This window comes from Astyanax mexicanus, chromosome 1, assembly GCF_023375975.1.
Source record: "Astyanax mexicanus isolate ESR-SI-001 chromosome 1, AstMex3_surface, whole genome shotgun sequence".
NCBI lineage: Eukaryota > Metazoa > Chordata > Actinopteri > Characiformes > Acestrorhamphidae > Astyanax > Astyanax mexicanus.
Genome location: NC_064408.1, coordinates 41,699,459 through 41,726,229, shown reverse-complemented (window position 1 = coordinate 41,726,229; position 26,771 = coordinate 41,699,459). Strand labels below are relative to the sequence as shown.

The 26,771-nt window shown below is 38.9% G+C and overlaps 1 protein-coding gene across 4 annotated transcripts in view; it reads right to left on the bottom strand.

The window, feature by feature from the left end:
• LOC103041313 (A-kinase anchor protein 7) overlaps nucleotides 1–26,771 on the bottom strand; it is a 63,735-nt gene that overhangs the window by 19,470 nt on the left and 17,494 nt on the right. Inside the window, exon 8 of one of the 4 annotated variants that reach the window (XM_049478978.1) lies at nucleotides 1,637–4,318. The exons of the other annotated variants lie outside the window; for them this stretch is intronic. Coding sequence (XP_049334935.1) covers nucleotides 4,275–4,318 — 44 coding nt within the window. The 3' untranslated portion in view covers nucleotides 1,637–4,274. Of the gene's footprint in view, nucleotides 1–1,636; nucleotides 4,319–26,771 lie in introns of those variants that run through there. 4 annotated transcript variants of the gene reach the window in all.

The following is a 26,771-nucleotide window of genomic DNA, read 5'->3' as shown; positions in this document are numbered from 1 at the left end:
ATTGAAAATCTGGAAATCTAAGCTTACTGTAAAAAAACAGAAGAGCTTTACTAATCAAAATAAACAGTTTTCAGCAGAGAAATCTGTGTATATTAACATTCATTGCTCATTTGACTTTTCAGACTTTTTTCCCCCGGAATTACAGTTTTGTTTACTTACCGTATTTTTCGGACTATAAGGCGCACCGTATTATAAGACGCACTATCAAAGAACGCCTATTTTCTGCTATTTTTCCATACATAGGGCGCATCGCATTATAAGGCGCGTTAAGTGACACTAGAAAGGGTGCCTATATCAAAGTGAACAGGGGTGGCGCCATGTTTCCCTTCCCCCACCGGGGGTGGTCGCTTGGAGCGTCTCAGTATACAAATCTAACGTTAGCTCTTTCAAAGTCAAACGAGTGCTGGATATTAATCTACACAGATTCCTCTCCTGAAAACTGTTTATTTGGGTGAGTAACGTGCTTCAGTTTATTTACAGTAAGCTTAGATTTCCAGATGTCCACTAAGGCTTGCTGCACCAGCGTTAGCATAGCTATCCGCTAGCACGCTAGCTAGTCACCTAAACTAGTAAAGTTAACCCAAACTTAAACGACAGCGTTACACTGAGTAATCCTGCGTGTTCTGGTAAGACAGTGAGATATTAGCTAGCGATTCGTCCCCCGTAGCTTGTTTTAACACGGTAAACAAGCAGATTACAGGCTGATAAAACTCACCTCTGAGAGAGTTAGCGCTTAGCATCTAGCTAATGCTAGCCAGGCAAAGCAGCACAGATTTACAGGCCGATAACTCACCTCTGAACGGTGAACGCTTAGCGATTAGCATCTAACTCTAATAATACTGCTCCAGCAGTATTAAAAGTGCTAAATTTAGAAAATACTGATCTCTGAACAGTGAAAAAGCTAGCTAGCTAAGCGGTTAGCATCTAGCTAATGCTATTGCTGCTCCAGCCTCGGAGCGGCACGGCTCTGCACGGAGTGTGTGTTTACTGCTCCTTACACCTGACGGGTAAAATTTAGATAATACTGATCTCTGAACAGTGAATAAGCTAGCTAATGCTATTTGCTGCTCCAGCCTCGGAGCTGCACGGCTCTGGACTCTGTATAGCACTGAAACTCTGTATAACGCTGCACGGAGTGTGTGTTTACTGCTCCTTACAACCTGACGAGTAAAATTTAGATAATACTGATCTCTGAACAGTGAATAAGCTAGCTAGCTTAGCGGTTAGCATCTAGCTAATGCTATTGCTGCTCCAGCCTCGGAGCTGCACGGCTCTGGACTCTGTATAGCACTGAAACTCTGTATAACGCTGCACGGAGTGTGTGTTTACTGCTCCTTACAACCTGACGAGTAAAATTTAGATAATACTGATCTCTGAACAGTGAATAAGCTAGCTAGCTTAGCGGTTAGCATCTAGCTAATGCTATTGCTGCTCAGCCTCGGAGCTGCACGGCTCTGGACTCTGTATAGCACTGAAACTCTCTATAACGCTGCACGGAGTGTGTGTTTACTGCTCCTTACAACCTGACAAGTAAAATCCATACAAAAGGCGCACCGTATTATAAGACGCACTGTCAATTTTTGTGAAAATTAAAAGTTTTTAAGTGCGCCTTATAGTCCGAAAAATACGGTAACTTAGCTTAGCTCACCCGTTTCTACTACTAGCTACTAGTGTCGCATAAAATGCTTCTTATTATTCAGTGCGCCTTATAGTGCACAAAATGCAATAATTAGAGTCAAGTGTTAGCATACGGAGGTGTGGACTGGAGCTAATTTAACTGATAAAAACACTCAAGCTCCATACAAGAAGGATATGCGTGTGTGAAATAATGCTGAGTCAAAATGAGCTTTCAGATGATCAAAAATAAAAAAATGTTGGTTTACATACAACCAGAAAAAGTTACAGGGATTTCAAAGACTTCACCAGTCTACAGTAAGGTAAAAAAGGTAAAGTCTACAAATGGAGACAATTTGGGACTGTGGCTACTCAATGAACAATGAAGACTAAATGAGGTCAATGAGGTAAAAAAACAACCTCAAGTGACAGTTTGTGAAGTGAAGTGTGAACATATTATACAAGATAATGTGAGAATGTCTGTACATCAGCTAATACCGAATAAGTTGGGTGATGCAACAGGACAATGACCCAAAACACTGGAGCAAGTCCACAATAGAATGGCTTAAGAAAAACAAACTCTGACTTTGGGAGTGGCCACATTTTATGACAGATTTATGCAGAAAACCTTACTTTTTTCTTGCCACTGTTAGAACAAAATAACTTAACCTTGGCATTTGTTTTATTTGTCTAAAGCATAATACCTATTCTGAGTTTTATTCAATGTAGTACTGTAAAATACTAACTGTGTGGTGTGCAGAGGACTCCAAAAAGTGCTAAGGGTCGTGAAGCCTGCTTTGGCATCTGTCAGTATCTGTCGTTTCAAATGAAAAGTCCTCTGCCAAGTTTAATAATTGCGATTTTATGACATTTAATTCAGTTCTGAAGCAGCAGCAATAATTTTCCAGCAGCAGGCCATCACTGCTAAATGTGTGCAGTGGAAACACTGGTTCTAAATGTTTATAATTGATTTCAAGCTGTTCTATTAAATTGTTGTGGGCTTGCAGCAAAGAACAGCCATTGCTTAACAACTTGCCATGCTTTTGATACATGATAACTTAATATATTAATATATGGGGAACATAAAATAAAATGATTTCTTCTCCACTGAAGTTTTTCTATGCACAAATGTTTTTTGAATTTATTGAATTCACACAAACAGCTTGACTAGTCCTTGTAGAAAAGTACTGATAATAGATTGAACTGTTTTTTAATTATGAGAAATTATGAGCAGGTGTCCCAATACTGTAGGGCTGCAACCAATAACTATTTTAGTAGTCGACTAATTTGACAATAATTTTTTTGATTAGTCATGATTTTTTTCGTCATGCCCTCTATTCGTATGTATTTCCTACTGTTGAGGCTCCAGATCCAATGCATGTTTTAGGGCTCAACACCAACTGTAAAGTATTTTTTAAAAGGTTGACACATACTGTATGTTACGTCTCCTGTCTCTCCTTTCACACTCCCGAACTCCATTTCCCGTGAACCCACTGGTGATGACGTCACTGTCAGCCGCTCACCTTCACCCAATCGCGTCACGCTCCCCCGTTCAGACTCAACTGTGTTCAAAGTTGTTCCGGTTCATAGTAATTCTATGTTTTGTATATATAGGGTTCTGTTAGCATATGTTCTTCGCGAGGTATTGCCGACTCATGTTGCGTACTGAGCATTTTTCCAAACCCATTTCTGACTGCCCTTTTGTTACGACCCTTTTTCCTGTATTACGGATTTTGCCTTGTGTCTTTGCCCTTATCGGATTTGTTGTATTATCGGACTGTCTCTCTGGCTTCGGATCTTGGACTGTTTCCTGTACTACGCCTTCTGTTTATACTGTGAGTTCTGTTCGATCTGTTATCTGGCTGTGTTATTCTGTTTACGGCTCTGTAAATAAACCAGTCTTTACCTTTTATTCGGCAAGCGTCACCCCTATCTGTCTGGTGTTTCACTGTATATGTTAACCTAAAATTACAAAATATATTTCAGGAAGCATTCACACAGGCTGGATGTTATTTTAGAAGTATATATTAGTTACTATACAAACATTTTAATGGAGTGGACAGAATACAGTATTTTTCTAACACTTAGGCAGCTACTTGAACTAACGCTAGTAGTTAGTAACGTAAGGAGTTTAACCCTGTAAGGAGTTAACCCTATTTAAACTCATCTCGCGCTACAAGTCCCACCAACATTAAAAACTTACTGGCCAACTAAACCTGAGGAGAGGCCAATCAGGATGCTCTATTTCTCACTATGTGCGTGTGTGTCAAAATTTTTTACAGTCTGCATTGTCAATTACATTGATTAATCGTTGTAGCCCTAACATATAGTATATACAATAAAATTTTAATTATTTGGACAATGAACAAGCCCTATCTACAGGGGTTGGACAATGAAACTGAAACCCCTGTCATTTCCGTGTGGGAGGTTTCATGGCTAAATTGGAGCAGCCTGGCGGCCGATCTTCATTAATTGCACAAGGTTCAATTAGCAGGGTAAGAGCACAGTTTTGCTCAAAATATTGCAATGCACACAACATTATGGGTGACATACCAGAGTTCAAAAGAGGACAAATTGTTGGTGCACGTCTTGCTGGCGCATCTGTGACCAAGACAGCAAGTCTTTGTAATGTATCAAGAGCCACGGTATCCAGGGTAATGTCAGCATACCACCAAGAAGGACCAACCATATCCAACAGGATTAACTGTGGACGCAAGAGGAAGCTGTCTGAAAGGGATGTTCGGGTGTTAACCCGGATTGTATCCAAAAAACATAAAACCACGACTGCCCAAATCACGGCAGAATTCAATGTGCACCTCAACTCTCCTGTTTCCACTAGAACTGTCCGTCGGGACAATAAATTATTGTGGTCTAAAACCAGGTGCTTCAGTTTCACTGTCCAAGCCCTGTATACTCCTGCACAATTAAATGGTTGTGATCAAGGTGCACAAATATGCACCTCACAGAAATTATATATTGTGATCTAAAACATAATTGAAGCTGAACACTGGCCAGTGTGCTCATGGCAAGGCTAAGAGTGGGTGCCAGGTGGATTGTTTATTTCATTTCTGAAGGTGGATGAGCATTTAACTATCCTCGGTCCACGGTGTCACGTGTGTACTATACCAAACTGCCATTTTTAAATGACCATCTGCAAAATAACTTAAACACACAAGTGGTTCTATTGTCTCATGGTTGTCTATTACGCATTACTGACTTCTACTACAGAACCCTCAGAAAACCACCCACATTTTTTTTTTAGTTTTGAAGAGGCTTTACTGTTCATGGTGCTAGTGCTGGAGTGGTCTTTTCCTACATATTATGGTGTTTTCTCTGCTTTAACACAACAGATGCATCTAATCATCTCTTTAACAAGCATTTTCTGAATTGAAGTGTGAGTGTGTTGGAGCAGTAAACACTAGAATGTGCTGGACAAGGGTACTCTAGGAATGCTGGTGTGGGGAAACTCTGTTTTGTGTAAAATGGGACAGGGGTGAATGGTAAGTTCACGCTCTATAATTTTCCTGCATTTACGGGTATTTTCACAGCTAGTTGATTTGAAATGGACTGAACTCAGCTGTGTTGGAGTGAAGCTAATAGGAAGCAGAAACAGCCGAACTCCTGCTTTCTGAGTTCACAGAGGAACTGAACTTTAGACACCAATCACTTCTCTTTCTCTCTTCCTCTCCTCCTCTCTTCAGCACTGATGAAACCTCAGAATAGAGTTTAGATTGTCTGCCCGAACCCAGAGAGTGGTCTTTGATGTAGACCTACATTTTTTAATGCTATTTTTTTTATTTAATATAAAGCTATGGCATGATAATCACAATATAGCAAAGAAAGAAATTACATTGTTGTCGTTAAAAAACCTGTTATAACAACTGTTATAATTACACAGCACCTGACCTTTGCAGTGTAAACACATGCAGCTCCTCCACATTACACCCTGGAGTTGGATGGTGAAATAATAGGTACATAATAGCTCTGTGCTTCTTAAGTGTTGCACCGTTTAGATTTCTATCATTCAACTCAGAATTGTAGTTAAAAAGGTCAGTTTTAATGGTCTACTTACTAATAAAAAATTTAAATGACAGCTTTACCTCAGAATGCTTTAGTAAATTCTCTTTTAGGTGTATGTTTTAAGGTGAATATTATATGGGGTCCTTTGATGTATACAAGACGTGCACAAGGTCTGATGGAGATGAGCTGCTCTTCAGTATCAACAACGCCGTGTTCTCTTGAGGGCAGTCTTGTTTTTAACTGTTTAACTGAAACCACCTTTGACTCAATGTCTTTCTCTTAAATGTATCAAACTCTCCCTTATTATTTTCAACTATTACTTTAGAAAAATACAGTTTTGCATTCAAGAGCCCCTTGAATATAAATACTTCAACAGCAGAAATAAGGAGCTAAAGACGATTAAACGGATGAAAAATAAAATAATTGTGTTTTATTATAGTGCCTACTGGACTATTGCCAATGTGCACATTTTTATCAAGGTTAAATCGCTTTAATAGTAGGGCTTCCGTGGCTTATAGCTGCAATATGACAGTAATGCAGACTTCAGCTGTACTCTAAAGTTTGTTTTGTAGCCATCAAATCCTGGAACACTGTGCCTGTGTGTGTTTTATTTTCAAGGTAAGTCTCAAGGTTCTTTAACTATTAAACCAGAATGTGAAGCACACTAGGACTCACATTCAGAGAGCAGTTTCAGACCCCCAGTTTAGGGGGCTTCTTAAAGGGGTCTGGGGTCTATATGTGAGCACATCAAACGTGACAAATAACCAGCGCTCTTTTCACTCTGGGTTTAGGTGTGAAGACACTTTGGAAAAGAGTGCTGACTCACTCACACTTACAATACAAACGTAACTCAATGCTTTCCATTAGAGAACACAGTTAGCTGAAAGAGCCCGTGTCCTAAACTAATGTGTTTTTACTGAGCAGCACTTTTTTTACATTCTTTATCATTTAGTTAAAAGGGTTTATGAAGGTTTATGCAGGTTTATAATAGTCATAATCTATTCATTTTTACATGGCAACTACATTCTTACCTCCACTGTATGTCTTAAACACTCTATTACTCCCCTCTTTCAGTGTTTCTGCTCTCTTTATCTTTAAAATGTTCTAATCTTTCCCTGTCCCTCTTTCTTATACCTTTTTTCTTACTCTTTCCCTTCCTTTTTTTCTTTCCGCTTCCTTCTTTATCACTCTCTGCCCTTTCCCTCTCTTTTATTTTTCTCAATATCCCTACATATCTTCATTCAATCTCTATTTCTTTCTCTTTTTCTTCTCTCCTCTTTCATTCTCTGTCTGACACTAATTTTCCTGGCTCTATCTCTTTTTTTTCTTTATTCATTTTATGTCTATTTTTCACCTATTCTCTTCCTCTCCTCTCTTTCACTCTACTCTATCCTTTATGCTCTTAGTCCTTCCTCTTTTCCCAGTATCTATTCTTTTTTTCTCACTCTCCCTTACATTTCCCTCTTCTCTCATGTTTTAACCCTCTATTTCTTTATCTACCATCTCTCCTTGCCTGATTCTGTATTTTTCCCTTTTTCTCACTCTCCTTTTTCTCTTTGTTCTCTAGATTTTGTTTCTTTCTTCTTACTTTCTCTCCGCTTGCTTGCCCCTTCAAGCTCTCTCTCTCTCTTCTCTCTCTCCTCTATACATCGCTCTCTATACATCGCTGCTTTTCTCTCAATCTTCTGTCGCTCTTTTTGTGTTACAGTGTCTTTAACACTCACATGTAAATGAGCTCTGCTCTGACTGGCTGGTCTGTATCGTGTCTCATTCAGAAAGAAGTCTGGGCTGAATTACAGTGGGCTAATCTGCTGTAGGGGGAAGAATGAGGGGGTTTATGTAAATGTGTGGACTTTTGTGATATCATAGAAACCCTGAATAGATAGTGAGATGTTTCTGCAGCTCTCTCTCTCTCTTTCTCTCTGTCTTTCTGTCTGTCTCTCTCCCCCTCTCCCTTTCTCTCTCTCTCAGATAAAGACCGGACAGTGTATGGATATGTGTTAAATGTTTAACTTTGTGCCTGAGATCAGATTAGGTTAAACAGTGCAGCTTATAAAATTATTTATAAATAATATAAATATAATTTATACACACATGCTGTGTTTGTGCATCTGTGTGTGTTTATGTGAGAGAGAGCGATGCTCTTTGTGTCCTCACATTGGGGTGTGTCTGTGGGTGTCTGTGAGGGTTCGGCCTTGCTGTGCTGTCACTGTGCTACTTAATCAAATCTGCCCTTGCAGAATGTGTGTGAGCAAAAGATATGTGCAGACTATTAACACTACCACACTTCATCTTTACCATAACCATGTGACTATCCTCTCTGTATTTGTGTGTGTGTGTGTGTGTGTGAGGGAGGCCAGGCTACTAAAAGCTCAGTTAAATGTTGTACCTGCAGATAGACCTAATTCAGAGACCCTTGTGTGCTAAAAGCTAAGTTACACACACACACAAACACACACACAAACACACCAACACACACAGACACACACACACACACAGACACACACACACACACATCCCAGCTGCGATGGCATTAGATATCCCCAAGAGGGTCTGACCTCAATGCTGACACATCGTCCCCTTTTAACCTCCAATGCCCCCCCACCCTACCCGTCTCTCTCTCTCTCTCTCTCCCTCTCTCTCTCCTCACTTATTTTCCTCTGTCTTAAGCTGTTTTGCCCTTTTTCATCCTCTCTCGCCTCTCCATCTTTCTTTTTTTGGTTCAACATATCCATGTTCCCTCCTCTTTTACTGTCTCTTTCTCTCTCACTCTGTCTCTTTCTCTGTCTAACATAATGCACAGAGCTCTCTAGAAGTAGGGCACACACTCGAAACACACACACACACACATATTCCCACTGAAGCCTCTCTCTTTTACACACACGCTCTCTCACCACCTCTGACTTACATTCTCTCTCAACCATTACCCATATATCCTTCCCTGTCTCTCTCTCGCTCTCTCTCTCTCTCAGCTCGAGTTCAAAAGAGCTGCAGAAATTCAAGAGATATCACAAACGACACACACACACACACACATAGTAAAGCAGTCACTTCTATGCACTCAGAGAGAGAGAGAAAGAGAGAGAGAGAGAATATAAGAGGAGAAAATGAGTGTGTGATATAGAAAGTCCGATTAAGAAGGAGAGTGAAGAGAGAGAATAAAAAGAGAGACAAAGATAAAGAGAAGAAGAGAGTGGGAGAGAGAGTTAAAATAAAAAGAATGTGATAGAAATAATATTGAAAAGAGACAGAATTACGAAAATAAGACAGAATAAATGTGAAAGACAATGATAAAAAGAGCAAGAGAGAACAAGAGAGTAAACAACAGAAGAAAAGAAGAAGAATAGGAGCAAAAGATAAAACGAGAGTGAGAGAGAGAAAATCAGAGTAACAGAGTGATTCAAGCATTGTGGAATAAACTACAGCTGGAGCAAAAATACAGCCACACACACACACACGCACACACACACAGGGCTAAAGTGTACTAGTCCAGAGAACACAGCTCAAACACAGCTTAACCACACATGAGGAGCAACTACACACACACACACAGAGAGAGACAGACAGAGGCAGAGCGTGAAGAGGCCGGCTGAAGGCTGGTGTAGCGGCGGTGGTACTCACTGAGTTTCTCCTCCGTTCGTGAAAAAGGGAAGCAGCACAACTGACCCATATTTTTCTCTCTTTCTCTCTCTCTTTCTGTATGTATAGATTTATAAATATATAGATTTATAACGCTGCTCACGGACGACCTGTACAATCCAACAGCTACGATCCAGCTCCAGTGGAGGAGTAAGATGGAGCGTGTGTGTGTGCATGCATGAGGGAGGCAGAATGCCTCACACAGCCTGCTGTGACTGCTCGTGGATGTGTGTGTGTGTGTGTGTGTCTGTCTGTTGGAGGGGGGGACCTTAGCCCCGCCCACTCCCCTCGCTGGCATGAATAATTGGTTTGGAATGAACAGTGTCTGACAGTTGCAAGTGAGTGAGCTTTATGTGTGTGTTTTTGTGAGTGACTGTGACTGTGACTGTGTGTGTGTGTGTATGTTTGTGTGTGGAGTGAGAGAGAGAGAGAGAGAGAGAGAGAGAGAGAGAGAGAGATTTCTTTTAACTGAATGAGCATCAGTGTGTGAGGTGGGGCTATTCACAGCAGGAGTTCCATTATTTTTATATTTCTATTCTTTTAAAATATAAATTCTATTCAATTCTACCAAAATATTAATTGTATTCCATTAAAACAGATCAATGAATCATAATAATGCATAATAATAATTGTCAGGACTTTCTGGTAAGGTCAGTAATGTTAGGTACTTTAGCTGAATGTATTCAGCTTATTTAAATATAGATGAACCAAATACATCAAAATACTGAATAATAAACAGAAAAGAGCAGGCACCAACTATCATTCTGTAATGTATGCATAATGAATACAAAACAGGTGCTGAAGATTGTTTTCATTTTTGGCAATGGTAACTTTATTGAACAAACCAGGATTGGGTTAGAATACACAGCATCTATTTAAAATGTATTATTAATATAACTAGTATTTATTATTTAGCCCATATTAGAGCTGGACAACATAAGATATATACAATAAATCAGATCATGCTAAATGTTCTTAATGTATCGACAATATGCATATGGAGGACATCACTGCTTAAAGAACACTGACCCAAATGTACATTTAATTACAGAGTGTTAAAAAAATCCAGTAAAAATAAATCATGTGCATATATCTATATAATATATTTCACAGCACTACGTTTAAAAGAGTACTTGAATAGGATTTTTTAAAGAACGTGAATATGTATTTTGTCTGTCAAAACATAATATTTTGCCATATCACTCAGCTCCATCAGTATGTGATTACCTACACAAAGGGCATGGCTTTTATATTGTACATATTGATAATTATATCTGAATTACATAGTATTGACTGAAATTTAGACATATATCGTGATACACATTTCTGCCATATCGCCCAGTTTTAGTACCTTATGTGGAATAACCCTGGTTTTTAATCACAGTTTTCATGCATCTTGGCATGTTCTCCTCCAGCAGTCTTACACACAGCTTTTGGATAACTTTATGCCGCTCCTGGTGCAAAAATTTAAGCGGTTCACTTGGTTTGATGGTTTGTGATCATCCATCTTCCTCTTGATTACATTCCAGATGTTTTAATTTGGTAAAATCAAAGATCAATCAACATCAAACTCATCATTTTTAAATGGTCTCTCTTTTTTTTTTTTTTTTTTTTTTAGAGCTGTATGAAAGTGTATTTCAATAGGATTTTTGCGGGTCCACGAGTAAAAACATGATAAATACTGTTTATTCATTAGAATATCTTTTAAAAATATGTGATATGATATTTGCATGATTACATACAAAAAAGGGCATTGCTTTTATACTGTTCAAATTGATAATTATTTTGTAATTGTATCGTATTTCCTGAAATTAAGACATATATCATTATAAAAGAAGCCATATCGCCCAGTCTTAGTACCGTGTGTAAATTATACAGTAACTACTATTAATTACTCAGTGTCAATGATAGATTATTCAGTATCTTCTATAATGCATTTGAAATATAATAAAAAAATTATGTAAAGGAAGTCTTCTATATATATATATATATATATATATATATATATATATATATATATATATATATATATATATATATATTCTCCTCAGTATCTTGTACGATTTATTTTAGTATCTATCATGAATTATTCAGTATCAACTATTAATTATTTAGTAACTACTATAAATCAGTCTGGAACAGAGCACTCATCTCATTCATGAATCTCTTGGCAGTTTGTCTCAGATGAACTGTGAAACTGTGAAATTAATTACCAAACTGGTCAATTAACTGTCCTCCTAACTGCAGACAATGGGTTGATTTGTGTGTTTGAGTGTTGTGCAGATAATTAGCTATTAAACACAGTGTAGTGCTGAAACACACCACTGACTGACTGGCTTCCTGTTTCCAGTCTGATTACTGAACTAAATCTAAATAAATCATAAACAACTGTTCGGCTCTGAGGAGAGCAGTGACAGTGATGACAGATCTGTGGAGCAGATGCCAGATGTGCCAAAACAACATCCTAAACAACAGGGGAACTCTGCCTGTATGCTCTTTACTACACACACACACACACACACACACTCTCACAAATATACACTAGGGACACACTTTTCTCTCACTGTAATTATTGGGCTATCGTGTTTAAAACAGCATTATTTGAGAATGGGTATTTCTTGAGTCTGGGCTCCCCCTATTGTCTAAAAGTGCAATTCCTGCTTTGAGACTTTACTAAAGGATATGTTATAGACACAGAACTGGCATCCCATGCTAAAGAAGTCTGAGGACTGACAAGATATAAGAGTAACCACTGCACTGTCATGTTAGAGCTTCATACGCAGACATCATTCCCAGCATGCAGCAGTGAGGAGAGTCTTCAGAAGAGAGCAGTGCACTTTACAGTCTGCAGTGTGGAGCTGTTCTACAGAGGAACATTAACATTTAATAATGTCTGCAGCACTATAGCTTGAGCTGCATACTGACTTACTGGCTTTAATAACTTTTTTTTTTAATCACACCTCAGAAATTCCAAATTTAGATTGTACCTGCACACCAGAGACTTTAAACTACTCTCAGAATCACACTGCAGAAATTCAATTCTGATATGAACCTCCAGAGACTCCATACAGCTGCACAGACCTAACAATTACCCATCATTATTAAGTAAATCTGACATTTGCTGTTTTGAGTGCATTTACTCTCTCTTTCTTTCTTTCTTGCTCTTTCTTTCTTGCTCTTTCTCTCTCTCTCTCTCTCTCTCTCTCTCTGTCGTTAAGAGGCTGTGGAATGTAGCACTGGCCCAAACTGAATGTGCAAAATGTTGAGCAGCTAAGTGAAAATTCTATGCCTAATTGGGTTTTGGCACCGTTCCTGTCCTTTCACAGCAGGTTTTGGAAATAAGTCATATAAAGCCCAAAAATAAGCAGATTCTTCAGCTGAGCAGTTTTAGTTCAGAAACCAGGCAACAAATAATCTGTCATTTAGTGTAAAATAGTGCCAGATTTGAGGCAAAGCTACCCTAAAAATATACTGTCTCTGAATAATGAAACACACTGAAAGAATACAGTCTAAGAAGATAATCAAGCTTATCATCAAAGATATGATAACTCAACTTCTGGATAACTCAAGCACATCTTGTGACTGAATTTGATTATTTTATAAATACCCCGATGATGCAAATGTTAGGAAATGTTTACAGTATATTGGAATGTTTTAGGGGTGAATTTTACATTTTAAGATAGGCAGAGATTTTTCTAGGCCTGAAAAAAAACAAACAAAAAAATAACTTGTGTTGTAGGCCTGAAATCTCCTTTTTTGTTCCATAAATTAAAACAAAAAAAAACCCTATATAGTAATAATATTCCAGTCACACAGCTGAACTTCTACATTAAGATTAATGCCTAAAACCAAAACCTTACAGATTTTTTTTAGATTATCAAACAAACTTTAATATCAGACAAATATAACCTGAGTAAATATAAAAATCTCTTTCTAAATGATGATTTCATTTATTAAGGGAAAAAACTATCCAAACCAATCTAGCCCTTTGTGAAAAAGTGTACACACCCAATATTCTAAAACCAGGCCTCTCTACTGCCAGACCTGCAGAATTAAGAAATCACATATAACCTGACAACAAAAAAATCTTAAAAAGACAACATGTTATGCTGAGATCTGAAGAAATAAAAAAAAAACAGATGAGAAAAAAAAGTAATTGATCATCTATCAATCTGGAAAAAGTTACAAAGTAATTTTTAAAGCTTTGGAACGCCAGCGAACCACAGTAAGAGACATTATTATTTACACATTAAGAAAACATGAAACACTAGTGAACCTTCCCAGGAGTGACTGGCCAACCGAAATTACTTCAAAAGGGCATGGACAACTCATCCAGGAGGTTAAAAAACAACAAGAACAGAATTTAAAGAACTGCAGGTGTCACTTGCCTCAGTTAAGGTCAGTATTAATGGTGCAATATTAAGAAAGAGACTGGTCGAAAATGACAAAAATCCACTGCTCACCAAAAAGAACACAACGGCCTGTCTCACATTTGCCAAAAAAACACATTGATGATCTCCAGGACTTTGGAAAACTATTCTTTAGACGAACATGACAAAAGTGGAACTTTTTGGAAGAGGTGTGCCCCATTACATCTGGACAAAAAAAAAAAAAAACATGATTTCAGGAAAAAAAGAACATCATACTAAACGTAAAACATGGTGGTGGTAGTGTGATGGTCTGGGGCTGCTTTGCTGCTTCCGGACCTAGACAGCTTGCTGTAATAGATGGAACCAGGAATTCTGCTGTTTACCCGACAATCCTGAAGGAGAATGTACGGCCATCTGTTCGTGACCTCAAGCTCAGAGGGTACTTGGGTTCTGCAGCAGGACAATGATCTAAAAGCACACAAATAAGTCCAGCTCGGAAAGGCTTTTGAAGTGGCCTAGTCAAAGTCTGATTCCTTGCACAAGGCAGCAAAGGGCAAGAGGATAAAGCTTCTAGAGCAGGGCAGCATGGATAAGAGAATGGATGTATCTAGTGAAGTGTAGCTTAAGTAAAATTAAGGTTTTGGAGTGGCCTAGTCAAAATCTGATTGAGATTGAGAACAGGTCATTGATGTTGGAAAACCGTCCAATGTGGCTAAAATTCTGTAAAGAAGAGTGGAGCCAAAATGTATTCACAGAGATGTAAAAGACTCATTGGCAGTTATCAGTAAAGCTTGATTGCAGTTGTTGCTGCCAAGAGTGGGACAACCAAGTTATTAGATTTAGGGGGCGAACACTTTCACACAGGGCTAGATTGGTTTGGATAGTTTTTTAATAAATAAAATAATCATTTAAAAGTTATTTTTATATTTACTCAGATTATCTTTGTCCGATATAAAACTTCGTTTGATATGTTGAATATGTTTGAAAATCTGAAAAATCAAATACTTTTTCACACCACTGTATATATACATTATATATCAGCCTGAACCTTAGGCCATGTGTACTATAAACACAGATCATTATAATGCTGACACAAGTGACTATTTTCTAGGAGAACAGCCATTCAGCCAGTACCAGGGTTCACTGCGTGTTCACGGTGTGTGTGTGTGTTTCTGTGTGTGTCTGTGTGTGTGTGTGTGTGTGTGTGTGTGTGTGTGTGTGTGTGGTGGCACCACTGAGCTCAAGGCGAACAGAGAGGCTGTTTCTGCACACTTCGCTGCATTAATCAGACAGAAAAGGCTGCAATTCAGAGCCTGAAATTTTGATTCAGACTGGCAGGTGAGCAGAGTGTGAGAGAGTGAAACGAAACATAACACACACACACACACACACACACACACACACACACACACACACACACTGAGACACACTACAAAAACACCACACACGCACACTTACACACAGTGTCCCTCTATTTGATTCTCTTTGTGTGCTTGTTAAATTCTGAAGTAGTGTCCAGAATAATAATAATCCACTTTGCAAAGCAGGAGAACACACACACACACACACACACGCACGCACGCACTACCAAGCAGCAGCTGAGTGATGGTGTTAAGTGTGGATGGGTCTTGTGATGGGAAACAGTATTTTGCACCCCCATCACTCCATCTCACACATGCTCCCTGAACTCATTCCAACCACCCCCTTCCCCCCACCCCCCTTAACCACTCATCTACACCCCTGTCATCCACCCACCTACTTATCCCACACACATAAACACACTCTCAAACACACACAGCTAGTCCAGGTAATATGCCACTGTGCAAACATATGTCTTTTTTGAATCACACAGGATAACATGGTTCACAGTTATGGGGATATATTCCTTATGCATTGTGTAGTATTTTTTACCTATGTTTATTAATATAGTGTTTTTATAATAATAATAATAATGATAATAATATTTATTTTCTATTTACATGTTGTCATGTTATTTTTTTTTCGATACTATTTTAAGAATCTGTATTATACCTGTAGCATATAAACAATGTTCACAGATTTACACAGATTTACGTAAATTTCACATTCTTCAAACCACAGTAATAAACTTCTAAGTTAATTCTCAATGTGTTGAGAGCGAGCCTTAACATAGGGCAACCAATCAGAACAGAGCTTGTACACTGTATATACTGTATAATTTTGCCATACAAAAACAAATGTTATTTGAACACATGCTCTTTGCATTATATACATGCATTATATACATCCAAGCTTCTTTGGTACCTTTAAGATATCTAACCTGTATCTTGAGGTTATGGCTCGGGCAGGTGGGCTCGGGCAGGTGGGTTTCTTTATGAAGTGGAATGACATGTCATGACTCATTCATGAAGTTATTCTAAAAGATTCTAAAGGAAGAAAACTAGAAAACTGCATTGGGAATGGTTTTACAATCTGAACCCTTTTGATTTGATGTCAAAACATTACAATAATGAATGTTTTACTTTTTGACACTAATCTTATTCAGACCATAAAATCTATTCGCTTCAGCTCACACATACTAATGTGGGAAGAAATGAAGTTTACAGTCTACATTTCAACATAGTTTCTCTGCTACTTTTTCTTCACTAAAAATGCTAAGTCTGAAATCATTCAAAACATCAGTGGACGCTGTGCTGTGACTTGACATGTGAAGCCTGCACCCCTGCAACCCGGATTATCCCTTAAAGACGCGGCTCGGGAAGGTGGGTGTAATCTTTATGAAGTGGAATGACATGTCATGACTCATTCATGTTCTCTTTCTCTTTCTATCCTTCAGTTGTGTCTGTCACTCTTCGTCTTCTGTCATTTAGAGCGACGGTCTCAGGCCCCAAGTGGTTTGACGGGTGATCGATAATCAGCTCTGGATCTGGAGGCAAGTCTGCCGCCTCTAATGCCTGTCATTATGATCCGGATAGAAGCCGCTTCCTCTCTGCTGTCCACTTGACTGCAGTCATAAGATCCACAGCAGGTTTAAGAGCAGGACAATATGGAGAAGTACACATATTAAAAAAGTTTCTACAGCAAGTTACATTTGCAATGCTTCTAGAGCAGAAAATCCTAGCTAGGATACATGATAATTCCTTACACAGGGCAGCAAGGACAAGAGTAAAAGTTTATAGAGCAGAGCAGCATAAGTAAAATGAAAAAGCTCCTATAGCAGGGCAGCATGGGTAAGAGAATGGAGGCATCTAGTGGAGCGTAGCATAGATAAGAGGACCCAGCGTCTAGAGCATAGTGCCCAAGGCAAGAGAATGACAATTATAGTACAGGACAGCAATTGCAAGAGGTAGGAGCAGAACACTTTTAAAGCAGGGCAGCATGAGGAAGAGGACGTTGGAGAATGGAGCTTCTAGAGCAGGGCAGCAAGAGTAAGAGAATGAAGCTTCTAGAGTAGGGCAGTATGGAGAGGATAACCATTCTAGCACAGGGCAGCAAGGGCAAGAGGATAAAGGAGGGCAGCATGGGTAAGAGAATGGAGGTATCTAGTGGAGGGTAGCATAGGTAAGAGGACGCAGCTTCTAGAGCATGGTGTCCAAGGCAAGAAGATGACAATTCCATCACAAGAGAGCAAGGGCAAAAAGGTAACTTTCTAGAGTACTACAGCATGGGTAGAAGGACAATGCTTCTAGAGCAGGGCAATACTGGTAGGATGGCAAAGCTTTTAGAGCATGGGCGAGAAGATAAGAATGAAGCTTCTAGTGCAGGTCAGCAAGAGCAAGAAGATGAAGCTTCTAGAGCAGGGAAGCATGGGTATGAGGATGAAGCATCCTGAGAAGTGCAGCAAAGGCAAGAGGATAAAGCTTCTAGAGCAGGGAAGCATGAATAGGATTAAAAAACTTCTAGAGCAAGACAGCATGGGTATGAGGATGAAGTACCTTAAACAGGGCAGAATGGGTAAGAGAATGGAGGTACCTAGTGGAGGGTAGCATAGGTAAAAAGACCCAGCTTTTAGAGCATGGCGTCAAAGGCAAGGGAATGACAATTCAAGCACAGGACAGCAAGGGCAAGAGGGTAACTTTATAGAGTACGGCAGCATGAGCAGGAGGACAATGCTTCTAGAGCAGGGCAATACTGTTAGGATGGCAAAGCGTTTAGAGCATGGGCAGCATGGGCAAGAAGATAAGATTGAAGCTTCTAGTGCAGACAAAGATAGGTTGGAGGATGCTTCTAGAGCAAGACAGCGGGGGTATGAGGATGAAGCAGGGCAGCAAAGGCAAGAAGATAAAGCTTCTAGAGCAGGGCAGCATAAGTAAAATGAAAAAGCTCCTATAGCAGGGCAGCTTGGGTAAGAGAATGGAGGTATCTAGTGGAGCGTAGCATAGATAAGAGGACCCAGCGTCTAGAGCAGTGGTTCCCAACCTATGGGTCGCGACCCAAACTATGGGTCGCCAAAGATCCACGATGGGTCGCGAAGCCCTCTTGATTTTAATACTATATATAGTCTAGGGTAAGCAAAATTCGCCGCGCTGCGCTCTCTCTGTCTCTCTCTCTCTCTCTCTGGCGCGCGCGCGGGCGCTCTCTCCGGCAGCGCGGAGCTGAATTCAGCGCGAGGCTGAATATAATAATATAATAATATAAGAATATAAAACTCAGTTTAGTTAAATAAATGAAAATGAGTGAGGGCCTGTAAAGTTAATCAATTATTGTCCAATATTTGGACAGGTTGAGGTTTTGGTGAGCTGTTTTACTGATTTGAAACTGAAACTGATATTATTCTTTTTTTTTGTTTGTTTGTTTTTATTTTATATAAATTATTTTTTATTCATTTTAAATAGTTGTATTATTTTATTGATCTAATTATTTTTTTCTTCATAAGATAAAAATTCCTTATGTTTTATGTATCAATTTTTCCTTTTTTACGTGTTTATTTTATTCATCTATAGTAAATGTCAGTTTTTATTTGTCATTTCTAACCCCCCCCCCCCCCCCCCAACCCAATTATACACTTACATCTTTTACATTTGGGGGTGGGGGGGGGGGGGGTGGGGGGGGGTGCGGGGGGGGGGGGGGTTTATGTTGGGTCACCAAAGCTTACAATGGTAAAAATATGGGTCCCTGAAGAAAAAGGTTGGGAACCACTGGTCTAGAGCATGGTGTTAAAGGCAAGAAGATGACAATTCTAGCAGAGGACAGCAATGGCAAGGGGATAACTTGGGTAGGAGGCAGCTTGGGTAGGAGGACAACGCTTTTAGAGTAGGGCAGCATGGGAATAAGGATAGAGCTTCTAGAACAGGAGTGTACTGGTAAGATGGCAAAACTTTTAGATCAGGGTAGTATGGGCAAGAAGACGACGATGACGTTTCTAGAGCAGACTAGGCTGAAGCGTCTTGTGCAGGGCAGCATTTGAAGGATGATGAAACATCCAGAGCATGTTAGCAAAGACAAGACAATGACAATTCCTTCACAGGGCAGCAATGCAAGAAGATAAAGTTTCTAGAGCAGGGCAGCATGAGTAAGAGGATGAAGCTTCTAGAGGAGGGCAGCACAGGTAAGAAGACCCAGCTTTTAAAGCATGGCTTCAAGGGCAAGAGGATGACAATTCCTTGCACAAGACAGCAAGGGCATTAGGACCAAGCTTCTAGAGTAGGGCAGGATGGGTAGGAGGACAAAGGGTTAATATTTCTAGAGCAGATAAGCAAGGGTTGGAGGAGAATACTTATGGAGCAGGCCAGCATGGGTAGAAGTGTAAACCTACCATTAGGCAAAGTGCAGGAGGGCACATGGCTAGGCAACACTAATAAGCATTTACAGTAAGGCATTAAGGATGGTCCCCTGATACAGAATTTTAACTGTAAGATTTAAGATAACACTGTAAATGAACAGTAGGCAGTAGATGAACGTAATAATACATTAAATCACCATCTATTTTATTCAATTAATTCAGAACAAACATTTTTGTAATTATATTTCAAAAATGCTGCAGCTGTCATCACACACACACACACACACACACACACACACACACACACACAAATGCAGATGCTTACCCAGCTGGAAGTGCTGGACTGTTTCCCATTTGTGGGAGTTGAAAAGCAAATCAGCGTAAATGAATAGCTCTGTAAACACATGGTGGCAAAGACACTCACTCACATACAAAGCTGACAACAGAGCTTCCAGACACAAAAGGCCAAATAAGAATCCTCCCAAATCAATAAAACCACACAGCATTCAACAATAATAGTATAGCCAATCTAGCACTGAAAAAAGGCCCACCACTCTCAGATTATCAAAGTTGTCAATATTCAACAATAGTAATGATGGAGGCAGCTCCAGCATCTGTCTACAACATCTGTCCAATGCAGACACATCCTTCTGTGCTTAACAGAATTTTTAAATAAATAATACACCAAGAAGGAGTTGACAGAATGGAATGAAACTATATATTTAAGCCTGCAATGATGATATTTGTGAGATACTTTCATGCTAACACTGTCATCATTGTAAATGCGATTATTGGGAAAACTGTACAAGTGGAAGGAGGCTCTACTGCCCTAATTGCTAGTGTAATGGTGAGCTCTGGCGAGCAATCACACACAACAGACGGTCACCCCTAGTAGCCACACAAAGGACAATAAAAGCAACCTACAAGTGTGCATGATCAATAGATCCAAGTGCAACCTTTGTGTCTCTGAGGCAACGGGGTGAGGCAACTTGGGTCTATTGATCATGCACACTTGTAGGTTGCTTTTATTGTGCTTTGTGTCACTACTAGGGGTGGCCAGCTTTTGTTTGTGATTGCTTGCCAGATCATCACACCAGCAGTTGGGGCAGTGAGTTACTCCACAGCAGAGACAGGATTGAAGTGCTCACCACAAGGTCTTCATGCTCGAACCTGATCATACTCAGATCCCAAACAGAACTTGGATTTGTCACTAAAGATAATAAGGTTCTAGTTTGTAGCAGTCCAAAGTGGCCATGACACCACTGTAAACAAAGTTAATAGTGGCTGGTTGACAGATGACCTGAATTTCCCGCTTCTTTCACTCCAAAGATGAATTCCTCTCAATGTCTGTCAACTAAGCAAAATGTCTGTCAACTAGAGATGGTACTAATCTGAACAAATATCGCTATCGGTGCCTTTATGACTTAAGGTATCAGATATCGGGCAAAAATGGCCGATCCATGTAGAATATCAGTCATAAACCAGCCGTATTGTTAACATGAGCCACATTACCGATCTGAATTCCAGTTCCACAGTTTACCATGAACCTATAACACCTTAAGTGAGCAAATAGCTGCTGATGCTTTTACTAAAAAATTGGTTAGCTTGGAGATTTTTCAGCCTGCAATGCTTTATTTGTAATGTGTGCAAAGCCTGCATGCCGAGAGCTAGAAGTGCACTGTGTTGTACACTTTAGCCAGTTTAATTAAACATCTGGTTATGTTTTATGTGCACCAGAGCTAACAAAGCTACAGCTAATTCAGCCTGAAAATTAGTAAATTAGTAAAATGATCTGTCGTATTAAGTAAAATGTTGTTTTAATCTAAAAATGCCGAAAGTCAACACAATAAAGCCAGTGTGCTGGGTGGTGAAAAAAGTTTGATCAGCCCATCAGTAGTGTCAACGATTTCTCACCAAGAGGTCCACTACCCAGTAGCCTCTGAGAGACTTTTTGCCTCCTACGCAATAGGGTAAGTCCATTATCTGCCTTAGACATCATTGCAGCAATGTGGGGGGCACTATTTTTTGTGTCAAAAAGTGTAGCTAACAACAAACAAGTCAAAGTTTACCCAAATCTCTTAACTCACTCAAACTGCATTTCCAGTTTGAGCTGCATTTAATTATGGTAACCCACTTGTGGACTGTGGAACTGTAAACTATAATCATCAAAAAAAAAACTACAAGTACCATTACAAACACATTTTCAGGCAACATGTTTTATAAGTTTGGGGTCTGCGTGAGCATTAATTTATTGCCAACACAATAGCTAAACAGCCACTGTTCACAGCATGGCTGCACTCTCAGGTCCCTTCTGTTGGCTCTAAGATACAGGTTTGGCAATACCAGAACAAAGCATGCAGATCAGTGTTCCCTCACACAGCGCTAGAGCTGATCAACTCTCTGGCTCTGCCTGATGACCTTTTCTTTCCGGCAGGCCCATGCTGTGATCAGGGAATTGTATTGTTGAAAAGAAAAGGCATGAGGTACAGATAATGTTTGTGGACCAAGCACACCATAATTACTGTAACAGTATGCACCTACAGAAAGAAAATCACCAACAATTTTAGTCCCAGCAGAGAGTGGCAAATAAATGTGTGTGTGGCAACATACTAATGACAAGAACTTGAATATTAGCTTGTGAACAGCAGATCATAGATGCACTTGATCTGGGAACGGGTACTAAAATTCAATATATTTTTTTGCCATATGTGACAATACATAAATGCATTAAGATCTATAGCAACTACTCTTTTTGGTCACATGCTGGAAACTTATGTGTGTGTGTTGTGCAATTATGGCAGCAGGCAGTTAAATTTTGTCTTTTAGGCATACTATGTGTGTGTATGTGTGTGTATGTGTGTGTGTGTGTGTGTGTGTGTGTGTGTGCGTGTGAGTGTGTGTCTGTGCTGTAGGCAGTTTAGTGAAGTGTGTGTAATTCACAGCATTTGACTTGCCTCAAGGGCTGCTGCACCACCTGCTGGGGACTGGGTATAATCACACACACACACACACACACAGACACACACACAGACACAGACACAGACACAGACACAGAAACAGACACAGACCCCAATGCATATTACGATTACAGCGTTATCTTTTTATAATCTAATATAACATTATGTCATACAATATAATAAGGCACAACAGATTATAACGAGCGCTGAATGTTAATCTACACAGATTTATCTCCTAAAAACTGTTTTTTTTTTCAGGTGAGTGAAGCTCTTCTATTTATTTACAGTAAGCTTAGATTTCCAGATTTTCTAATTAGGCTAGCCAGACAGCGCTGAGGAACCCTGAGGAGTGTTCTGGTTCTAGCAGTTCGCCCCACGTAGCTTGTTTTAACAGGGTTAATGTGAAGGCTACAGGCAATAGTGGTGGACGGGGTTAGCAGCAGGTAACAGGCAGATGATACTCACCTCTGAACGGCGAAAGAACTAACTAGCGCTTAGCGAGGTTAATGGCTAATGCTAATACTGCTCCAGTCTCGAGTCTCGGTGCTGGATAAATAAACTATATAATTAAACTATAACGCTGCACTTCAGCGGAGTAGCTTTACTGCTCTTTACAAACTGACAGGTAGAATTCATACATTATAAGGAGCACTGACATTTTTTTGAAAAATAAAGGATTTTAAGTGCGCCTTATAGTGCGTCAAATACGGTAATATGCAAAAAAGTGTGCTGCATCTATTTTTTTTTTTTTCTATTTTAATTCCTTTATACAATAACACTGGGTATCTTAAAAAGCATTATACTACTACACATATTATACTTTTTTGTTTTATTACATTTATTAGGATAGAAACTACTTATGTCCCATGACTTTTGGCATGTCCAATGGAAGCTAATAGAATGCATTGATTGGGGATGTGACTATCTTTTTTTACACTGACAAATCTAGCCTTATTTCGCCAGTTACAATAATTAAAACCCACTGCACTGTCCAGTGTGAGTGATAAATAATGCCTTCTATTACATATTCCTGGTACACACAAGACTCTGTGGACCAAGCAATGTAAAATTCACACCTAAAATTCTATCTGACACCCACCATTATTAGCATTGGGGTGGGCAATATGGCCCTAAAATAATATCACGATATTTCATGGAATTTTCGCGATAACAATACTCTTGGCGATATGACAAAACACTGAATTTAAAAAAAAAAATATTTCAAGAATACACTACTGCAACAAAATCTAAATTTTATTTTATTATTGCATACAGTATGATATGAATTGTATCAGATTTGTAGCAGAAGTCAATGATCCAGAATGTCATAATACTAACAATGCACTCCAAATATTTCCATATATTAAAGTAGGATTAAAGTAAAATAAATGATACTGGACAGATATAATCTGTCTCTAGTAGATATATCATGGGAAATGCGAACTGTGTGATTTTTTTTCTCCTGATGTGATAATTAGGGGTGGGTGATATGGCACAATATTCAGAGTATTGTGTTCCGTAATATATTGTTCACGATATTCAAAAATGTTGGCTATATTATTGTGTATGATATGATATGGTACACCTCTAATCGACAGTATCATACACATATTGCAATTTCACAAATTTTATCATCAGGTCAGTGCACTAAAGCTCTGAACATTACACAGAATTACACAATTACACCAAAAGATACAGACAGATGGATACAAAAAGAATAGACAAAACGTTAGACAGAGCGATAGACCAAGAGAGAGAGATACTCTACTACAGTGACTGTGTGTAATATGAGAAATCACTGCTGGTTTAAGGAGGCTGGGATGAGAGAAATGATATCAGACTCATATCAGTGACACGCTCAGTATTGATTAAACAAACCTGACTCTGTAATATGAGCCTGTACACCCCTGTACATCACTGTCCAGATAAAATGCACTATTGATCACAGTGTTCCTAAAGCAGACAAAATATATGTTTCAATTCAATCTACGGTACCAGTCAAAGGTTTGGACACGCCTCTTCTCATTCAATGTGTTTTCTTTCTTTTTCTGTCTTTTTTTTTTTTCATTGTAAATTTAATATTGAAGACATTAAAGCTACACAGGAACATATTCAGAATTGTTTTGTAAACAAAATGTGTTAAAAAAAAAACTAGATTATGTTTTATATTTTAGATTTTTCTAAAGTTTAGATTAGATCAGGGGATTCTGGAGGCAATTAATTTATTAATTAAATAAAATATATATATAAATAAATAAAAAAAACATTGAATGAGAAGGTGTTACTTTTGACTGGTACTGAATGTTGTGTATGAAATAACAGATTTGTACATTCCTCCTAATTACTCTCACACTCAGATACCACGTCCTAAAACTAGATGAGAGAAAAAATTATATTTTGTCGTTATTCATACGGTTCTATTCGGAGCCATCATCGATTACGTTTTAATTAAGCTTTAGAAAACTCCCCTCATATACCCCAGTAACAAGATCAAAGTAGTTGTGAGGAGAGAAGCATCATTAAAAACAATAGGCAAAATCTAGGCAGAACATCTGAGCCTTTTGGCATTTTCATCCTAGTCAGTGATCTTCATCAAGAGAAGCATCTGCTGTAGTACCCAATACTGCCAGCAGAGAGCAGACTTATCTGTTTACAATTCAGCATACTTGACCCAGATACATCCTCACTGGCCACTTTTATTAGAAACACCTACTACTTACTACCTTGTGCTTCCATACACTGGCCACTTTATTAGAAACACCTACATCACAGTGTCTTACAGCACAGTGTGTGTGATGCTGGGGTAAGTGTATTGTTGTTTTTTGTGTGATATGTGTGAAACTCCATTATGTCATTACTGTCTCCAGCTGTGTTGTTAGTGTGTATATATATATCATGTCATTGGTGTGATAAACAAAACGATTCCTATTTAATATTTCTAGACATTCTAGAAGCCTCAGATCTCTGCTTATATAATTAGAAGTTAGTGTTCTACTCCAAGCATGTTGCGCCCCTGTAGTGTTGAGTTTGCAGATGTTGTGGAGCGTTATATTTATTACATTACATTACATTTGGCAGACGCTTTTGTCCAAAGCGACTTACAATAGTTAAGTACAAAAGTAATAGAAGGTAAAACATCTTTAGATAGGGCCTAAAGGAGGTCAAAGGGAAATAATGGGATAGAGGAGTGAAGGAGGGGAAGAAGGAAATGAGGTTAGAAGTAGTTAGTGTGTTAGAGGTGTTAGGAGAGTAAGTGCTCTTTGAAGAGCTCTGTCTTCAGGAGTTTCTTAAAGATAGCGAGAGATTCTCCTGATCTGGTAGTGGAAGGTAGTTTGTTCCACCATTGTGGAACTCTGTATGAGAACAGTCTGGATTGCTTTGTGTGAATGTATGTTTGGTAAAGCGAGGCGACGTTCATTGGAGGAGCGCAGCGGCCGGGAGGTAGCGTAAGCCTTCAGGAGTGAGTGCAGGTAGGAAGGAGCCTGTTCTGTCATCATGTTCTGCTTTATGTGCCTTAACGTAAGTTGACGTGTTTTCTGATATGGTAGTCCTCTAATGGGGTAGGCTTTGTTTCAGTATCGGAAGGTTTTCAATCAAAATATAAGAGTGGGGTTTGGCTTATATTTCTCTAAGTTAGCCGATCCTGACTCCTCGTCCACAGAATCCTGCAGATGCTTGTTCTGCTAGATGATGAAGCTTGTGCATAGTTGGAGAACACCACAAGAACCCGTGTTAAACTTCCCTGTGGGTGCTGTTTTTACCAATCTAGTGCTTTTTTGATTCAAATATACGTATTTGTAAAATGTTTAAAACTAACAAGCCTTAAAAAGGGAGGAAGAGTAAAGATTTTTTAACACCACCAATGAGATACTGAGGTACATACACAGTAGATCGGTCTCAGAACACCTCAGAGCTAGCAAACACAGCTAAACTAACTATGCAAAAAGAAGTCACTGATTTTAAATAAGTATATTTAACCTTGACAACAAAGAATATTACAGAAGCCCTGCATGATGATGCATTTCAGGCAAGTTTGGATGGAAAGGATTATGTAGCATAAAGTCCCATCCTCAAACATGCATCAGTGATTGGTTGATTGAACTAAAAGACCATTGGTGATTGGGATCATCCTGAAAAATACTGATCTGTCAGGTGGGGATAAAATATACATATACAAAAGTAAATATATTTTTATAATTAACCCCATTGTCCATTCTGATTCTGTGACATATGATTGAGGACAATACACCTCCAGCCAGATGTGTTTTGGTTACTTTTACACTTTTACACCAGTTTGGATATTTAGAAACCCATAATAAAAATGAACTGCAAAACTGGACCACTGCACTTAACAAGAGTAAATTACTGTAAATAATGAAGGATTTCTCTACAAATACCTTAATAAAGTTTGGAATTAATTTTTATATTGATTGATTGTTGTATTATGTAACTACTTTACAGTTTATATTT